This window comes from Vanellus vanellus (assembly GCF_965231255.1).
Source record: "Vanellus vanellus genome assembly, chromosome: 2".
Lineage (NCBI taxonomy): Eukaryota > Metazoa > Chordata > Aves > Charadriiformes > Charadriidae > Vanellus > Vanellus vanellus.
In genome coordinates, this window is record NC_138906.1 from 150,998,435 (window position 1) to 151,018,025 (window position 19,591).

General features: G+C 44.0%; 1 protein-coding gene across 1 annotated transcript; it reads right to left on the minus strand.

The window, feature by feature from the left end:
* Positions 1 to 7,970: 7,970 nt before the first annotated feature.
* KCNV1 (potassium voltage-gated channel modifier subfamily V member 1) lies at positions 7,971 to 17,272 on the minus strand (the record flags this gene model as incomplete). The annotated part of the gene is made up of 3 exons (XM_082479391.1): positions 7,971 to 8,482; positions 14,439 to 14,965; positions 16,791 to 17,272. 3 exons carry the CDS (start codon positions 17,270 to 17,272, stop codon positions 7,971 to 7,973), a joined length of 1,521 nt encoding a protein of 506 aa, XP_082335517.1.
* Between the last annotated feature and the right edge of the window lie 2,319 nt (positions 17,273 to 19,591).

The window sequence follows — 19,591 nt, forward strand, 5'->3', positions numbered from 1 at the left end:
TCCGTATTATAATCATGGCCAGTGGCATTTTGTTTGCTCAGTCTGCCAGTATTTCCATTGTCATGCTTGGCACAAGCAAACTGGATTCATCTCCATATGGAATGAGGCAGTCTGCAAAACAGAGGCCATAATTTGAATGCTGGTTTTGGTCCCTTTTGTGGACCAACCACACATCCAGCTTTCACGCAACACGGCCCCTTTTAAAGAGTGTTCGCTGGAAAGTGGGCCATACTCATCCTGGTGTAATTCCATTACATCAGTAGATTTGCCATGGGGAATGTGTTGCGTTATTCCTACAACAAACCCATATGAAGGCTTTTTGAACAAGCTTTGCTCCTTTACACTGTCAAACTGAATATAGGACTTGGTTTGTCCTACACATTTGGATGGAAGAATCTTTAGGAAAGGGCTGTGTTTTTATTTAATCCAACACTTCCACACCGGGATCTTGCCTCTTGGGTGTGTTTGCAGCACCAATTATATGAACTCTCTAAACTCAGAAGACAGATATTTTCTCAAAATGTATTCTTTATTTGTTACTGAAGTCCGGTTTCCTAGTGATATGAATAGATGTGTTACATGACAGGTTGATTTTGAGCTACTGGAAGCATATAGCTTCCAGTAATTTGGAAAAATGTGGTTCTGTTGGTCCCTAATCAACAGTGTCCTTGCATCTCTGAGAGAAACACCACACTTGTTTCTTTTGACTTGGATTTTGTTTCTAATATAGGAAAACAGAACACAGGTTTGTGGGGTAGGTTTGTCTACATTTTGACACTGAAAGGCTGTGATTGGCAATTCTTCCATCTGTTATTCATCAATTCCTGCCAGGAAGAGAAGATGGGAGGGTTAAATGAGGACTGACAGAAATAACAAATAGCAGGAACTGGAAATAGATTAAACCTGATCTTATTCCTTTAACTTGAAGTTTACTTCTTACAATTTTTTTTTTTTGGGTGCTGATCTACAGAAGAACAATGCAAATATGAAACCACATGTTTACGCGTGGTTTGGGGAAGAGGTATTTCTGATATACAGGGCTAAATAGCTAGGAGGAGGTACGAATTATTAGTATGTGTTCTAATTTGTGGCATGGACCTGTGACGCGTGTCAGTTAATGAGATGAAAAGAATTTCTTCCTCTGCACTGAACTATGTGTTCTTCATTTCTTATGAGAAGATATAAGAAGTAAAACACACAAGGTTGGTCACAAAAAGTCACTGGTAAATCTCAGCTGAAGAATGTCAACTTCTTATTTTAAATTAAAAGATAAATTTAAATTAATTCTCTCTTTCCTGTTCTACCTTGTTTATTTTTCTTCTTATACACCCAGCATTAATAATGGCCTAATCTGTCTGTTTAGAGCAGTAGTAATAGTTTTTATCACTGCAGCATCGAACACATATCACAAAAGCTCTGGAGGGATCCCATGGAGCCTGTAACTCTGGCAGTTTCTAAAGGTGGTAATGATGTTGCTAGTTTAGGACAAAAGAACTATGAGTTTATGAAAGTTGCTTCACTGGACAGCAGTTCTTAAGCAGAGACATGTTTATCTTGGAGTATTTTTGCATAATTCCACATGGTTGGATTGCACAATATATTTCATACCTCAGGCTGAAAGTTACAATTTGGAAATCTGTAAGATGCAGCCAGCTGTAAAGAGTGACATCATTAGTTACCTTTTAACTCTTTCCAAGCCAACTGGATTTTCGGCTGTGTTGAAAAAATGTGCTTAGGACAAGTCAATTCACTGTGCTTGTTTTCTATGGCAAATGTAAGAGGCTGCTATGAATTCTCTTCCAAGTTCTCCTGAGAAACTGGTTCATGTGCTGGGTAGTGAAGAGGAATGCAGACTTCAGCCATTTCCCAGGATCTCTCTCTGCTGCACAGAGTTGGAAACAGAACTGGCTTTCTGAGTCAAGCCATTGGAAATGAAACGTGTGTGTCAGCTTACGGGGCTACACAGTAATACTACATGACTTACAAGCACTTTTGGTTTTATTAAAAGCTGTACAAAATTAGTTAATAATTAGAGAAAAACTTACACCTGTAGGAGTCTTGCTTGCTTGATAAGGAAGATGATTTCATTTTCAGAAGCCGTTACGTTGTTTTCTCACATCATAATAGGCATTTGTACATAATTTTAATTAGATGGACACAACTGTAGACTTTTTAAAAGACCCAACTTAACTTCAGGCTGTTCTGGCTTTCTCACTCTTTGGGATGTTATAAATCCATCTCACAGGCAACTTCTTGGGGGTCTGAGACAGACTGGGAGCAACTGATGTTTGTATGGGCTGCTGTTGGGCTCACTGCTGTGACATTAGGTGGGATCCCTTCCTTTACCTCATCCAGCTAAAGGGGCTGCTGATGTCTGCAGAGCAGAAATTTTGCATAAGCAGAATAGTTAATAATGTCCCAAATCCCTTTAAATAGACTGTTGTTAATCTAGAACTTCTTGTTTCACATAGAAATCCTGTAACAGGGCAATCTGCAATACCCACCTGCACCAAATTTCCCTGCTGTTTTTCTGTGAGAAGGTGTGCAGATGTATTCTCACGCTTTTCAAGCGCGCCTGTGAGAGGCACGTACAAAATGGCCTGCACTCTCCCGCCTGCTGATAGTGCCATCCTCCAGCAGGAGCACCAGTCCTATGCAAGGTTTTGTCAGAAAAGATTCTATTTCGTACATAAAAAGCAACAAAAAAGTTAATTGTAGCTGAATTTTTCAGCTTGGTCTTTCAGTAAAACCCATTTTCTGAAGGAATGGCTTTAGTTACTGACTGCTCATCAGGTCAAGCTCACTGCTTACACCAAACTTAAAAGTTTTGTCGAAGTCTTACGAACAGTGAGCGTGTGGCAGCTGTGCTTTTGTTTGGAGAGGTATGTGTTTTCTACTGTTTGTGTTTAAATAAAAAGCAAAGCTGTAATAATTACAGGACTCATTGAAACTCTCAAAAAACCTAATTGACAAGAATAATAGAATCATAGAATCGTCTAGGTTGGAAGGGACCTTTAAGATCATGGAGTCCAACCATCAACCTAGCACAGCCAAAATCACCACTAAACCATGTCCCTAAGCATCACATCTACCCATCTTTTAAATACCTCCAGGGATGGTGACTCAACCGCTTCCCCAGGCAGCCTGTTCCAATGCTCGATAACACTTTTAATGAAGAGATTTTTCCTAATATCCAATCTAAACCTCCCCTGGTGCAACTTGAGGCCATTTCCTCTTGTCCTGTCTCTTGTTACCTGGAAGAAGAGACCAACCCCCACCTCACCACAACCTCCTTTCAGGTAGTTGTAGAGAGTGATAAGGTCTCCCCTCAGCCTCCTCTTCTCCAGGCTAAACAATCCCAGTTCCCCCAGCCACTCCTCATAAGACTTGCTCTCTAAACCCTTCACCAGCTTCATTGCCCTTCTCTGGACATGCTCCAGAATCTCAATGTCTTTCTTGTAGTGAGGGGCCCACAACTGAAGATAGTTCTAGACAGGTTATTGACTCCAGCTCTTCTTTCTAGTGAATGATGTTTTCAAGAGCCCCAGAGCCCCCTTGTCTGCAATCAGAGGTGTGACTACAGCCTGTGCTGCTCTATCCTTTCTGCAGTGAGGCTGTGTGATAAAAGCAGAGACAACTAAGTACCAGAGGCATCAGCAACAGCTGCTCTAGTGCAGTTTAGAAGGTGGGCATCTCAGCAGAATATGTACTGTAGAAAATGAGAAAAGCGTGTCACTCATTATCAACATAATTATAAAAAGCTTATAACACTTTTTATGTCAGAAAACAAACAAAAAAAAGGACATTACCGTGTAAAAGACCTCATAACTTTCTCCTTTCCTTTTTGATCTTTTCTGTGCTCAACCTGATTTGCCAGATTTGCCATGCAGCAATCCCACAAGCTCAGAGTTGGTATCAAATCAAGATTGAAATGGTTTATTGACTTAATAACACCACATAATTAACCAGTTATCAGTGAACTACGCATTCAAGATCAATATCAGTAATACAACAGGTAAATTACAATCTTAGACACTTGTAAAATATTAGCAAACACAAATTTGTAAATACCTTTCTATAACTTACCCCTAGAAGTGATAAATTTCCCCATGGCTAACAGCAGACCCACCTCTCCTGGACATGTGGGTTCCCTGACGTGCTGGTCTCTGCAACCTTGCACTCCAATATTTTGCTGGACTATCTCCAGTATGTCCCTGTCTTTCTTGTACCAGGGAGCCCAGCACTGGGCACGTCACCCAGATGTGTTTCATCAGGGCTGAACAGAGGAGCAGGACCACCTCCCTTGACCTGCTGGCAATGCTCTGCCTGATGTGCTCCAGGAGGCTGTTGGCTTTCTTAGAATCATAGAATCATAGAATTGTCTAGGTTGGAAGAGACCCTTGGGATCATCGAGTCCAACCATCTACCCGACTCTACAAAGTTCTCCCCTACACCATATCCCCCAACACCACATCTAAACGTCTCTTAAACACATCCAGGGATGGTGACTCAACCACCTCCCTGGGCAGTCTATTCCAATGCCCGACCACCCTTTCTGTGAAAAATTCTTTCCTGATGTTCAGTCTAAATCTACCCTGTTGGAGCTTGAAGCCATTCCCTCTTGTTCTGTCAAACTAAGAACGACAAAGAACAATCTGAGTGATGTTCTGCTGGGTTTGGACCACACTGTCTCCAACTAAAAGCTGCCCCTAAGCATCTACAAACAAATATACAGGATTTTTCAGACTCTTAGGCTGCACTGCAGTCTATGCCACTGCATTTTCACTGCTATTGGTTCCTGTGCTAGGGAACCAAGGTTAATGCAGGCTTGCTCTAAGTGCTGCAGCTACACTCTTTAATGTCAGTTTTTGAAAGTACTTGGTGTTTTAAGATAAAACACTTAATTTTCAGCCAATGTTACTGGTTTTCTAACACATGATCCTTTCTGTCAAGTCTGCTGTGGGATGGAAATGGCAGAACAGATGTGAAGACAAGAGGTAGTTTCTTATCTTTAGTGTGATATTCTAAAGATATAGCACAGTAACATCTTTAATTTGGTGCCTTAGCGGTGACTGAGCTATTTTCCAAATCTGTGGTAGTCAAGCACATGGTGTAGCTTCATGTTTTAGAGTTGTAATGTCCTGTACTGTTTGTTGCTCAGTACCAATGCTCTGGTCCTTCCGCCTGTAGGAGCTGAAAGCAGAGCTGGCCTTCATCTGCAAAATGATCTGCCAGTCTCAGCCCATAGTGCGATGGATAACCTCACTGCATAAACAACATGATTGATAAACACTTCTTGGGAGACATTGAATCTAAAATCAAGAGCTCTGAAAACAGAAGCCAAAGCAGCTACTGGATAAAGTCTCAGCCATGTTTCCCCATGGGCATTTCTAGGAAACTTTATCTCCAGAGCTGCTGAAAAGAGTGAATCAACTGATACATCCCAGAACATTTCTCTCGTTCTTTTGAGTCCTTCATAAAAAGCACAGGCTGCAATAAAAGCAGCCTTTCCCTAAAGAGAATCAATCAGCTATCTAACCGCATTTCCCTTCTCAAACATAGATCAGATGCTGTACAAGAAAGCACAAAAGACATTACAAAACAGCCTTCCCACAATGAAAGCTTCTTCCTAATTCTCTATAATTAGAATGACTTTTGAATGAGAAACAGCCTGTACAATTTGTGCAGCCTGAGAGACTTCCTGCTCCAAGGAGCTATGGAATAATAACCCAGAGTGGGCTGCATCAAACCTTCCCCTGCAGAATTAATTTTGTCTCTTGGACATCAATGAGACTTTTGTGATGGATTCATAGAGTAGCTGGGCAGAGGCGAACAGAGTCATAACACAGTTTGCTCTCAGTCTAACGCAGACCGTGAGTCTGACCTAAAAATTTTCGCACCTAGACAATTTCTGGTAGAGCAAGACACGCTCTTTTGGTCTCCAGTGTTCTCCCTTGGCTTCCTTCTGACCCTGGTGACAGCTGCACGTGCTGCATTGGTCCCAAACCCGAGTGCTGGCTAATGCCAGCTGGCAAATCGGGAGTTTCATGCTGAAATGCTACTCAATTTGCATCAGCGTCCGAGCCTTTGAAAATTTTGCTTGCTGTATTATGTTTGCACCACCATTTACAGGGAATGGGAGGAAAAGACACTGTTGTTTCAAAACAAGTATTATTCAATGTTTATTAAAAGCAGGCTATTTCACCCATTCATATATCCTCAAAGGCAGTTTAAGCTTTCTATAGACATAAATACCTTATACAACTAAATAATCCACAGTTAATAGATGTTTCTTTTTAGTAAATATGCTGAATTAGTGTCAAATGTAAATAATGCCTGTACTTATGTTGCCCAAAAGAAATGTGAAATGAGAGAGATTTGTGATTTTTTTTTTTTATTTAACCTACTGGTTGAGTTATATGCATACTGTGGCAATGTCATAGTCTGGGACAGTGAAATTATATTAAAGAAAAGCTTTGTTTGCTAAGAATGATATTAGGCCACTGGAGAGGTAAGTGGTGGGAAAATTGACCGAAAATACCTTTGATTATTTTAATTTTGTACTTTGATTACTGCATTAGACTAAGCTTCCAGTCCAACAAGTGCTCATTTTTCCTTCAGAACAAAAGATTTTGATGAAGGATTTTTCTAATAATGAGTCATTGAAGATTATTATTTTTAAAAAAATCTGGCCCACTTACTGATTTTAATGGGAGACAGAGAAATGAGTAGCTTGTTATCTTTTACCATTTCTGTTGCTTCTGATATCCACCAGTGACTTTAGTTGAGCACAAAGACTGCTTAGCTATGCAAATAAGTTATGGGACTCAAAACACATAGAGAAGACATAGTTTAAACTGTGGTCCTCAGAGTAACGAGCTACAACAAGGCAACACAAGATAACACAGGAATGAGCTAATGCCAATAACGATGAATCACTTCTTGACTAGGGGATGGGAGCAGGGGGAAGTGGGCTTGCCAGAAGGTAACTTAAGGTAACCTAAGACTAATTAGCATGGTGCAAATCACACCTCTGGGAGGAGACCTTACATGCTGATGTCAGACCATTTGTATAATGAACTAGCCACTAATCAGAGCATGCACAGGAGGGCATTAACTATATAATTGGAAGGTGACCAATGACCAAGTTTTGTGTAACTTTTTCTTTGTTGTAAACTGTATAAAAACCTACAACCCCTCTGAATACGTGTGCTGGCTTTGTGAACTAAACGAAGTTTGTAAATTACTCCTATGCTGCAAAGGCTCTTGCAACTTCTAGAGCAACTGCAGAGCATGGTCTATATTATGGCACCTACTTCACGACTATTTTATCCTTTGCTGCAGGTCTTGCATTGTCCTTAGTACTTTCATGGATCTCCTGATACCCACCATGTACCTGGTAGCCCTTTGTTTCTCTTCAAATGAGGAAATTCTCCACCCTGCAGGGTCTAGTAACCTCTTTTTCATGCAAATGGAGTAGAAGATGGGGATAAGAAAGAGGGTCAAGATGAAGGTTGTTAGAGGAATGTCACCCTAAATTTCATTTCCTAAGACATTTCAGTTTTTCTTCATGTCTTTGACTTTTGTTCTTCCGATGCAAAAACAAATCTAGATCTTCAAAATTCAAAACAATGTGGCAGTTTTCACTAAGACTCTGTTATTATACATTACCAAGGACGTAAGATTCATAGACAAGTGTTTGCGTCACTGTTTTACTTTGATGGACATGTTATTTCCCATCTTACCCACCACGATCCAGTTCTGGAAGCAGGTTTCAGAGCTCCTTGAGAGACTCAATATTATGAATTCTACCTTCTGTATACAATGATAATCTCAGGCTGTTCATGTAAGTAAAACTCCAGCTGGAAAAGCAAATACACTATGTGGCAAATAATAAAAAAAAAAAGAGATGCTTAATACTACATTTTTGAAGTAGTCTATTTTCTATACAAGACTAAATAACTTAAAAGTCAAAACCAAAAATCATCTGCTCCACTGCTCCTTGTACTTGCTCTCTCTCTGCTTTTTAACCGTAACATGTCCAGGACACTGCGTGCATATATGTCTCGCAAATTAACATTGATATTCGAATCGCTGGATGAGTTCTTCGTGAGTTTCTTTAAAGCTTCACGCTGCCGAAGAGCGGCTTCTTTTATCTTCAGTGTAAAGTAACAGGCAGAAAAACGGTCATTTATTATAGCTATTGGCAAAGCCAAAACCAGTATTCCTGATAGTATACACATAAAGGCCACTACCTTACCAATGGTAGTGTCTGGTCTAATGTCACCATAACCAACAGTTGTCATGGAAGTTGTTGCCCACCACCAAGCACCAGGTACGCTCGTGAAAGTTGTGCCCGGCACGCCTTGCTCAACAAAGTACTCCACGGTGGAAAATATAGAGATTCCCACAGAGAGGAAAAGCAGCAAAAGGCCAACCTCCTCGTAGCACTGGGCGATAGTCATCCCAAGAGACCGCAAGCCTGAAAGACAAGAAATGCTGTCAGTAGGCCGATTCACGTAGCTGCCGTCACGACTTTGCAAAACATCTCTTATTTGAAAGCTGACTGCCTTATGTTTCTCTAGCTGACTGCTAGTGAACGTGCCTTAAGAAAAAGGGGTGCTGCTCTCAACATGACTGGGAGAACATGATTTAAAGAAATAGATTAAAATGTCAGACTGAACCACTGGCATCATCTCTGTTGCCTTAATACAGAGCACAGAAAATTGCCTCATTACTTATCATTTGAAATACGTATGCATATGATTTAGAAAAACAAACCAATCTTGATTTAGTAATTGGCTATAACAGAAGATCTAGCACATTTTTTAATAAGTTATCTAAATAACCATCGTTGTGGTTTAACCCCAGCCAGCAATTAGGACCACACAGCTGCTCACTCAATCCCTGCTTTGGTCACCTGGGACCAAGCAACCCTTAGTTACCAAATCTGTGTTCCCAGGTAGGTGCTTAGAGCCCAATTCAGTCACTCAGTCACTTCTCCTTTGCTTGGGACTGTTTTCAATCCTTTTATAGCTCTCATAGCCTGATAGCCTCTCTTTACCCCCCGCAAAACCTATCACTATCTTTATCTGTAGACATCAAAACAAATACAGTATGCCAGCAGCAGCTGCATTTGTACCAAAACTGGAGATAGCACAGCCTCCCAATGCAAATGTGATATTTTCCTGTTAATTCACCAATATACTGGGTCAGTCCTATTGCCCATGAGCTGCACGGGGAGTTCGTATACAGCTGACCGCTCTCCATAACCCCCTCATTCCTTTTAGAGCTGCTGCCTCAAAGCTAGACTGCCCGACAAAGCAAGCAGGAAAGTAAATCCAATAATAATGCAATGGATAAATGTTGTACACATAAACAAAGAAGGAAGATAACAGGGTACCAACTCAGCTGAGACACATGGGAGACTGAAATTATCTTTTGAATGATTTTGGAAGGGTTTTTAATGCTGTTCTTTAAAAACGTGCCATGTTTTTTTTTAATAAATGAGAAAACCACAATGCTTATGAATTACCCTTCATGAGGTACGCTTCTATCTAAACCAGTGTTTGCAAAATAGCTTATTGGAGCTCTGCCTCTGCTTGCAGCCTTCACATGCTCGTTAGGGTAACAAGCAATTTGATTTGTTTTTCTTTCCTCAATCTCAAACTACAGGATGTTAACGTTTCTTCTTGCTTTTGGCTCTTCCTTTTCCCCTTCAGGTCTAATGCTGTAGATTTTCGGTTTTAAAGTTTTTGTTTATGTACAGCAAACAATGAAAGTACACACTAGAGTTTGCAGGGAGTGTTTCCTTTTTCAATGTTTTCTTCTAAGAACTCCACTTAAGGAGTTGCCCATATCCAGGCTTTATATTCCAATAACTATGATCTGTTGGTTAGAATGTTTATTACAATAATATAATTTAAATCTGGAACACAAAGTGAATACGATATATCAGTGTAATCTTTTCTCTGTTAATACGACTGCCTCCACGTTTTCAAAATGCACTAAGATAAGCAGTGTAAAAGCTGTGTGAGATAATTGCAAGGATCCAGACCAAACGCTTATCTTCCAAGGAAGTTACCTTATCAATTGCCCTGTAAAATCCCTGCTGAACAAGGTAGAACAGTAAGTCCTTTCAGGTGACCTAGGAAGGAGGTACTCCCATTTAAAATTACCTCTGTAGCATTTCTTTTCAAAGCATAAATGAGTACTGTAAAAGCCAGGGTCTGCCCCTTATGATGGATCCTGAGAATACTAGAGCTAAAAAACAGTGCAACTCTTGCATAAACCAGGTCAAAATAAGGAGGAACAGGGCAGTGACTGCTAACTCTTTGTATCACATTGATAACATCTTCAGTAAAATATTTTTCCTACGGTCAAATATTTTGACTGTTAAGGAGTCTGATTTTTTTAGTATTCATAGTCATCCTCATCTAAAACAAAGGTAGTGAAAAACTGCAGGAGATGCAGAAGAGTCTAAGAGAAATGATTCAGTGTCTGGAAAAACAGAGCTCAAGCTGTCTCAGTTATCAAAAAGGAAAACAGGCATTGAAGAGTTACCTTGGTTATCATAAAGGAAAATAATAACTAAAGAACCTTTTAATTTGTTAAAGTCAAAGCAAAAAAAAAAACAAAAACAAAACAACCAAACCAAAACCAAAACCCCCAGGAAACTACAACAGTGCCTGAACCTTGAAATGGGGAAAAAAAAAATTAATTAATTTGGTGAGGGTACATAATCACTAGAATGAATTGTCAGTGACAGAGACACCTCAATAGGTCTTATGATTTCCCACGAGAAGTCCTTGCCAGGAGCTGTAACAGCTTGGTTACTTGTGCTGGAAGGTGCTGAGGTGCTGTAAGAGAGCTGGCGCGGGGCAGGTGAGCAGCCCCGGCCCTCCCAGCAGGAGACGGGAGGTGTTTCCACCATGCAGGTCAAGTTCTGTCTCTCTATTGCCCAAAGGGACGTGGCAAGACAAGCTGATATTTGGGACCTTCAGTTTACACACAGTGTTTAAATCACCCTAAATTTTTGGCACTAAAAGTGCTGACGTTTCCCTTTTTCATCTATCCAGAGGCATCTCATCCTGACATACGCTACGGCCTTCTCTCAAACATATGCCTATTGCCATCAGAAGTGAGGTGATCACACCCTACTTCTCCTCAAGGAGGCAACCTGCCTGTAAGTGCTTCCCAGAGGACCAGCAAGGCTTCACAGAAAACATGGCCCCAGAAGGAAGCCAACAGAAGGGGGGCATCAGAGAATGTAAGAAATGCAGGTTCAGCTCTCACCTATTCTTACAGCAGCTCAAATTCATAATTTTGGTAGCTCAGAAGAGTGGTCCCACCTTCTAGCTATACATTTTCTGGGTAGAGGTACTACTGATTTCTCAGTTGCTCCTTGATGAAGTATAGCGCTTTGCATAAGCAATTACACACTCATTCCAGTCTAGCTCCAGTGTTTCTAGGCATCACATCCCTTCTACCAGCTTGGTTCAGCTTTCAAAGGGGCAGAAACGATTCTTCCGCTTCTTCTTCTGTCCCTTCCCCACAAAAAGGGTTAATCTGTCATTTCTTTAAAAATAAAGGGGAAAAAATAATTGACGTTACGTTTTTTCCTAACTCACTTCTGCCCCTGACAGCAGAGGCAGGCTGCTGTTGGGATCCCAGCTTTGCTATGGGTCTGCACAGTGCTACAGGGACGCTCTCCTTGTCACTGTGATCACCCCTCCGTGGTGACAGAGGAGTTGCTGCCTGCGGTCACGAATTTTCTCCTCCATTCTGACCTCGCACCCCTCTTGCCACACAAAGCAGGTGAGGAGCGCACGAAGCTTTGTCTGCTCTGAGAGTGCAGGAGCAGGAGAGAAGCTTCAATGGGAGGTAACTTTAAGCTGCCAGGTCCAGGGCAAGAGAGCGGAATTGTTGCGAGTGCCATCCCTAAACACTGAGATTTTTCAGGCCTGCCTAGGTATGTGCGAGGGGGGCGGTCTCTGCGTATGGTACTTATGGGTTCACCTTGTATTAGCAGCTGTGGTTAAGGACATGTTTAGATGCACGTTAACGAAACTGTCTTCTGCTACATACCTCTCTCTAGCGGTCAGAAATAGGGCTTCAGATCTGTGAGTGTATGTTTCTGCTTTGATTTATTAGGGCTATGTTTTGTCTTCATAGCAGCATCTCCTCTGACAGAAGATCGAAACAGTGACTTTCTACACTGAAATTACACAGACTTGATTTAGTGTTCTGGGCCTACGTGGGCAGCAACTCTGAACTACCAAAGAAACAAGAGCCGCAATGATAATGCTGCTCTGGACGGTTTAAGTAGGTAAGCATGTTGCTGCTTGTATTTTGGAACTGGTACTTTGGTTTTAGTAGCAAGATGATAGCTCACTTCCAGATTAGGAGACTAGATTTTGATATAATTAATACACTTCTACCTAACATGAAATTACTAAACTCTTAATGGCACTCAATATTGTGATATAAACTGTGGTAATATTTTAATGAATTTAAGAATAAATAGACACAAAAGTTTAGAACATCCCTGAAAGTTAATATACCTGTAGTTAACAGTTATTATAAAAGTGTCTGAAACATCTGATTTCAAGTTGATAGAAAGAGCCTTACAACTGAGTTTCATGGATTCATTCTGTAACAGTAAAATGTGATAAACTGGAGACTTTATAACTAGAATCAACGTATTTCTGGATAACTATATTGTTATCCAGCATAGAAGCGCCTTTGTGAGTTAAAATCTTTTTCTTATTTTCAAAATACAATTAGAGAGGAATGCATTCGCATTACAGCTACCATCAAAAGTGGGTAGCAGCCTTTCTTGAAAAAAAAAAACCACCAAACTCTGCAAAAATTATCACGAAGCAAAAGAAACTCATTGCCAGCCTGAATCATTAAAAGCTTCCTTTCAACTGCTTTCTAAGGGACAGTTATGCATCAGTATAGACATAATCTAAGGTAGGCGAGTAAGATTAAGATACTTCCCAAACCACTATGACTATGCTCAGGGGCCTTACAGCTGCTCCCTGCCACTGGTAGGCAGGTTCACCACCCTTCAGTGGGAACAAAACCAGAGAGAGACATTCTGCTGCTGCGAGCACACTGTAACGCCTGCTGGAGTAGGGCCAGTTCACGAACAGAGAGGAAACGGCTCTCCAAAAAAGAGAAGCATCGACCCATTCCTGCTCCGTGGCAGGAAATCCTGGAAGGGTACGTTGAGTGGCATTTAAGAATGACCATCACCGTCTTCAGAACAAGCTAATATTGCAGGACAGCGACCGTGATTTACTATTAGGATCTGAGTTTTCAAAGCTCTAAATGTTGGCTGAGCACTCCTCCTGTCAAATTTAGTGCCATTTTCAGCGCTGATTTAAGTGGGATCATAATTAATCACTTTGAAAATTACAAGCACTGGACAACATCATGGCATGGAGAGGGTGTGAATGGGAGTATGGCTTTTACTCTTTCATATACCAAGGCATGCACACGCCATGAAGCAGTAACAAAAATGGGGTAAACACAAAGGGAAACACAACACCTTCCAGTCATTTCCACCTTTTTCTGATAAATTCCCACTGGAAAACGTTACCTTTTATGCCTTCCCTTCACTACTCAGAAAGAGTGAACAAAAATGTTCTCGGAAATGCATTTTACCTCTCACCCCACACTTGCTGGTGGGTCATCCATCTGTCCGCTGACCTGTCAGAAGTGCTTGGACACCAAGGGCCCCACACCAACTGGTTAACGCTGACTGAATGTGACACTGCTGCTCTGAGCTGCACCTGGGTCCATTCGGCAAACAGCCCCAGCTCTGCTCCACGTACCACACGGGTATCAGTGTGTTCAACAGGGCCAGAGAGCCCCACAGCCCCACACTGCCCTGTACGATTCAGTTCTAACAGTTTTCTTGAAACACTCCCTATCCTGGTTGTTTTCAGGATCTATGATGTAGACAAAATCGTGATATATTTCTTTGCATATAGTTCTTAACAAAAAAAATTGTGACAGGTATTATAAGCTGTTATTAATGGGCTTCCGATAAGACAAAAAGTATGGGTCAATGATCTCTGCTTCTTCTCTTGCTTCATCCCTAACCAAATCAACTCAAATATACGTTTGTAAATTTATGACATTGTGAATGAATGGTGGATGATTTACAGTATGCAACTTTGGGGCCTGTTTTTGTAAATATTCTGTGCAAACAACATACGCTGGCTTTATGAAGAACTAAAAGTTATTGGAGAAGGCCCCTGCCACTCAATTACCAGTGTCTAAAAGTAAGATTTTCACAAGCCGTTCCTGCTAACATTAGGTTGGGTAAAAAAGTTAGGCAGAAATGCACACAAAATGGGGGACTGCGCCCAGCAACAACTGTTGTAGGCAGCAAAACCGAGAAGTACCGCTGCCACGGCCGAAAGTACCTGTTGAATGTCTTCCCAGCTTTAGCATCCGCAGGGCTCTGAGCAGTCTCAGCACTTGGACAATGCGCCCCACGTTCTCCAGTTCTTGGGAGCTCTCCCCACCACACAGGCTCTCCACCAGCAGGGTGATGTAGAAAGGTAAAATAGCAAGGAGGTCTATGATGTTTGCCACACTCCTTAGGAAGCGACACCGATCCCGTGCACACAGGAACCTCAGAACAAACTCCACGGTAAACCACGCAATGCACAGGTACTCTAGGGCATCCAGTAGCGGTGGTGCCAGCCAGCTTAGCTCTACCGAAATCAAAGCCATGTTGGCAATGGACACAACAACAAAAGCCATGGACAGAGTGCCAAAAGTCCTGGCTGCTGCAGAGGAGCCAGGCTTTTCCAAAACTTCCCAAAGTTTCTGCCTGACAGTAGGACAGAGGCTACCAGAAAAGTCTTCTTCTTCATCTTGGGCATCCAGTTCTTCTGCATCTTTCTTGATATCTAACGCTTCACTCAGCTCCTTCCTCCTGAAGTACCTGCCCAGAAAACCCCCAAAGAAATTTTTAATGCCAATATGCATATGTTTTTCTTATCCTCTACCACCTGAGGCACAAGAATACACATTAAAGTATACCTTATGTGAGCACACAAAACCCTGTTGTCAAGCATATGGTTGATGATTTTATTAATTGAGACCCTGAAGCATGTTTCCATTGACCTGATATTTCTATTCCCTCATTTCACATCAGTGACCACTTGTATGTGCAGAGTAATTTTATTCTGACAGCATGTTATTTACATGGATCACGTTGACTACAGTACTACATGATCTGACTAACATGCATTCTTGCAAGCAATCCTGGCACAACCAGACCCTGTTTCTAAATTGTCCTCAATTTTATTAATTATGTTGCATTTTTAATTACATTGGTGTGCATCTGCAATACTAAAAGAGAAGGCATAATGAAAGCCATGCAGTTCATGGGTGAAGTTCTGATCAATACACTCTAAGATGACAAATTATCTTTCTTTCTTTAAATATATGGGTCCTCACACAACAACATGCAGAAGTATCTGTGCTGAGTAAAACTTGTAAATACATAGCTGAGTGTTTTGTTAGAGCCAGAGTATATTTACAGAACAATTTAATGAAACAAAAACATTCCCAAAGTACACTAAAAAAATCCTGTTCTTTTGTATCTGTATTTCTTGACTGCTCCAAATCTCAAGTCTTAGACAAAGGGGCTACGCAATTTTGCCTTCATTTGATACAGTTATTCCTGCATGTGCCAAAGAGGTCTGTAGCTCCTTGTACCACCAAAGAAGTAGCAGCTTTCAGTTACACCTACCAGGGAAGGAAGAAAGGGATGAAAACTAGGATCCAACTCTTTCAGTTGCAGAACTATACGATACTGCAGACTATACTAAGGTATGATAATTTCAGTATCCTTTTGGTGTGGGGTTGCTTCTTTGTTTCTTTCTAATAAATTTGACATAACCCTTTTAGAGAAATAGCAGTTACCCTCTTTAGAGAATTCATTTCTTCAATACTAACAAACAAACCAGTAACACTAAAAATGGTGGGGGAAAAAAATTAACTGCAAATAGAATTAACAGAAATGTCCTGGGGGTGGTTCAGTCAAAACCCACCTCATTCCTAAGCTGCCTGTTACAATTCGTCTCTTGTGAGCCATGCTCCCGCTGTTGCTGCCCCCTCCCTGTGAGCTGCTACATCCATGTGCCATGCTTCCCATCACAGCTCCTCCTGGAGCCATGCCACCCACACTCAGCCTGGCAGGTGACCACCCCCCCACTTCTGCCTCTCCAGCTTGAATCTGGAAATCCTCCAGAATGAGAAGTGTGGGGTGGGGAGGCTCCAAATCCTCCCAGCACCATGCCTGACTCCACATCCAATCCCTGTAACTAGGATAAGCCCAAACTAGATGACTGAAAGGACATCTCTCCTTTCACAACCTTTTTCATCTCCAGCATTGTCCCTTTCAAACATTTTTGAGCTTCCAGGGCCAGTTCGAAGCTGGTACAGGACAAGTCAGACCCTGCTCCTGTTAAGGTCTCGCTATCTTGACCCCACTGCCAACCAAAGCAAACCAACTGAGCTTTGTCCCTCAGCAAAGCTCAACAGTGACCTCACCCAACACTTCTCCCATTTCCTACACCCATCCACCTCTACAGTAGGATCCAGGGCTAAACTCAACCCAGCTTTGAGCACACTTTTCCTAATGCTCTGCTACCTCATCTACCCCCCACTGCTGGATCCCTCACCTGAGCATCCCCGCATGCAAGTCAACGCTCAGCACACGCAGCCCACAATACTGCGTGCCTCATCTTCCCACAACTCACCGGTCTCTGCAGCAGGAATCAATGCTGAGCTCATCCAAACCCCAGTACTGGATCTCCTGCAGGAAGGAGAGTGCACAAAGCTGCTCCATCACATGCAGCCTCCCTGTCTGGTAGTAATTCAGGATGTAGTGAAACGCCTGTGAGCTCCGGTCAAAAAAATATTCGTTCTCCACGAGGTTGGCATCATCGCAAAGCTCAAGGAGCCCAGAGGCCACGTCCCGGGCAGCAGAGACCACTACAGCCAGTTTGCCAAGACGGGTGTCAGGGTAGCAAGACAAAGTTTGCTGGGACATCACAAAGCGGCTGCCTCCTACATTGATAGTAAAGCAGTCCAAGGAAGGAATGACCTTCTGCAGCAGGGGCCCCTGCTCTTCCTCACTGGAGAAAACACTGGAGTCCAGGGAGCCCAGGGACGTGCTGCTCCCTGGTTCCTCCAGGGATGCTTGGGAAGAAAGAGACATGCAGCAGGGAGGCGACTTCATCCTGTAGCTGCCAGCAGCAGCCCACACTCTCCCAGATCGAAAGCACAACAAAGCTGCAGAGAAGCCTACCCCGCCGGGAGGAGTGTGGGGGGGGGTGGCCGGTCCAGCCTAGAAACGTGTCACTTTGCTTTGGCTACCGTCCCAGGGACACCTCACCGTCCCCACTCTTCCTCCGGGCGATGCCTCCATCCGAGACGGAGGGTCAGGCTGGGCGCCGAACCGCCCGACACCGCCTACACCTGTGCGGATACAGAAGGAACGACGGTACCTGAGACGGCTTCACCCCCCGCTCTCCGCGCCGGCAGCCGGCGGGCAGCCACCGGCACCGTCCGTCCGCCGCGGCCCCTCCGCTTCGCCGCTCATCTCCAACCGCTGCGTCGAGGGGCGGAGGAAGCCAACCAGGACACCACAACACGGGAACACCGGCTCCAGCGGCTCTCCGGGCAGCCCGGGGCCGCCCCCCGCCGCGCCCCGACGGCATCCCCAAGGGCTGCGCCGCTGCCCGGCCTCTTCCCCCCGCCCCCGGTCCCGGCCCGCCCCGGCCCCCCGGCCCCGGGCCACCCTGCCCCGCCCGCCCCGCCGTCCCAACTTGTCCCCCCCCTTTCACCTGCCGCCGCCGACCGGGCGTCTGGGGCGCGGCTGCCGCCCCCTCGGCCCGCCCGCCGCCGCCGCCGCCGCCTCACCGGCCCGCCTCTGCCCGCTCCCCCGGCGCCAAACTTCTGGGCAGCGCCGGCGCCCCTCCATGGCGGGTCGTGTGCTGCGGGGGGCAGGCGGGAGCGGCGGAGGCGGGGGGAGGTGGGGGGACGGGGGGGAAGGGGCGCTGTGCGAACGCGGGGCCAGGCCGGGCCGGGCCGCCTCCCGGGCGGCGCTGGAGGCCGGTGGCGGCGTGGCCGGGGCAGGAGAGCGGGGCAGGGCGGTGCGGGGGGCGGGCGGCCGCAGCCGCCGCCCCGGGAGCTTCTTTCATGGACAAACCGGACCGGGAAACTTCTCCACGCGAGTTCACAGGGCGGTTTTAAAGCCTCCTCCCCCCCTCCCCCCCCTTTTAATATACGTAAAACCGAACGTGTTTCTAAATCGATCATGTACCCCCACTTACGCTACTCCCACAACCGCAAGTCTGAAGTCACTTAAGCAAAACAGTCATTGTAAAGGCCAGTCGATGTACGCGAAAGAGCCTATTTTAACTTCGCTGCAGTCAGCCTGTTTTTCTAAAATACTCTGGAATATCTTTGGCACCGTCCTGTGCTGACTCTGTAGCTCCTCAGTAAAGCAGTGCAAGAGTTAGGTTCACCCTCATAACTACTTTTCCTCTTCTGCTATGAAACAGTTATTTCTGACAAGCTTACAATATTCGCTTTTGCAAATCTGTGTTTTCTGCCACCTCTTACTCCTCGCCAGGGCGGGCGGCTGCCTGCCGTGTGGTGGAGCCTGTCAGGAGGGGAAACTCTATAGCACCCAAAAAGTGGCTTTGCATATCGTGCCACCGGTGCTTTGTGTCATACCACCAGCTTTTGATCCCCCATCACTTGTTGCATACAGCTGCCTCCAGTTATGTACCTCCCTCACATTTATTTCACAGAGGTCTCATAATGGTTCATCTTTTGGATACTGGTAATCTGCCGTATTTTATGTGAAGATTAGCTGAACATTTACAGTATTTCAGAATTGCAACACCCGCAGCAATCTCTCTGCTCAGCATTTGCTGGAGTAGAGGTCTGCTCCGGGTGACTGTTGGCAAAACTGTTCACTGATCAGAGAGAATGCGGAGGAGGACAGCCAGGGTGGGCCTTGGAAGCCATGGCCCAAAAGAAAAGGTAGGGTGGGATAGCTGTGGTGGAGGGAATGGGTGTTATAACAGTCTTTAGATAGATAAAAGCTGCTCGCAAAGCTGAAGGGTATACTCAGTTCTCCTTGACCGCATTGGACAAGTGTAGAAGTAATGGGGACATTTAGGGTAGCCATGAGGGGGGGGTTGGTGAAGCAGTGGAGGAGGCCATCTGGGATGTTGGTCTCTGTCACTGGTCATCAAAGAACTGACTGGACAAGGATCTGTCAAGGAATAGCGGAGGTGTAGTGCTCCCTTTCATGAGGCAGGCTAGCAGGGTTAGGTGACCTCCTGAGACGTTGTCTGGCTCTATAATGCTGCATTTCAAGCGTGTAATAAAGAAAAAATAATTACTTATTTGCATAGACATTTTACTTTTTATTGTTTAAAGTGATCAAATTGAAAAATAATTTCAGTGAAGAAGCACAAAAATGTGATTTTCTTTTTCTATCGAAACTAACAGCAACTGCTGTTATGAAGCCAACTTTCAGGTA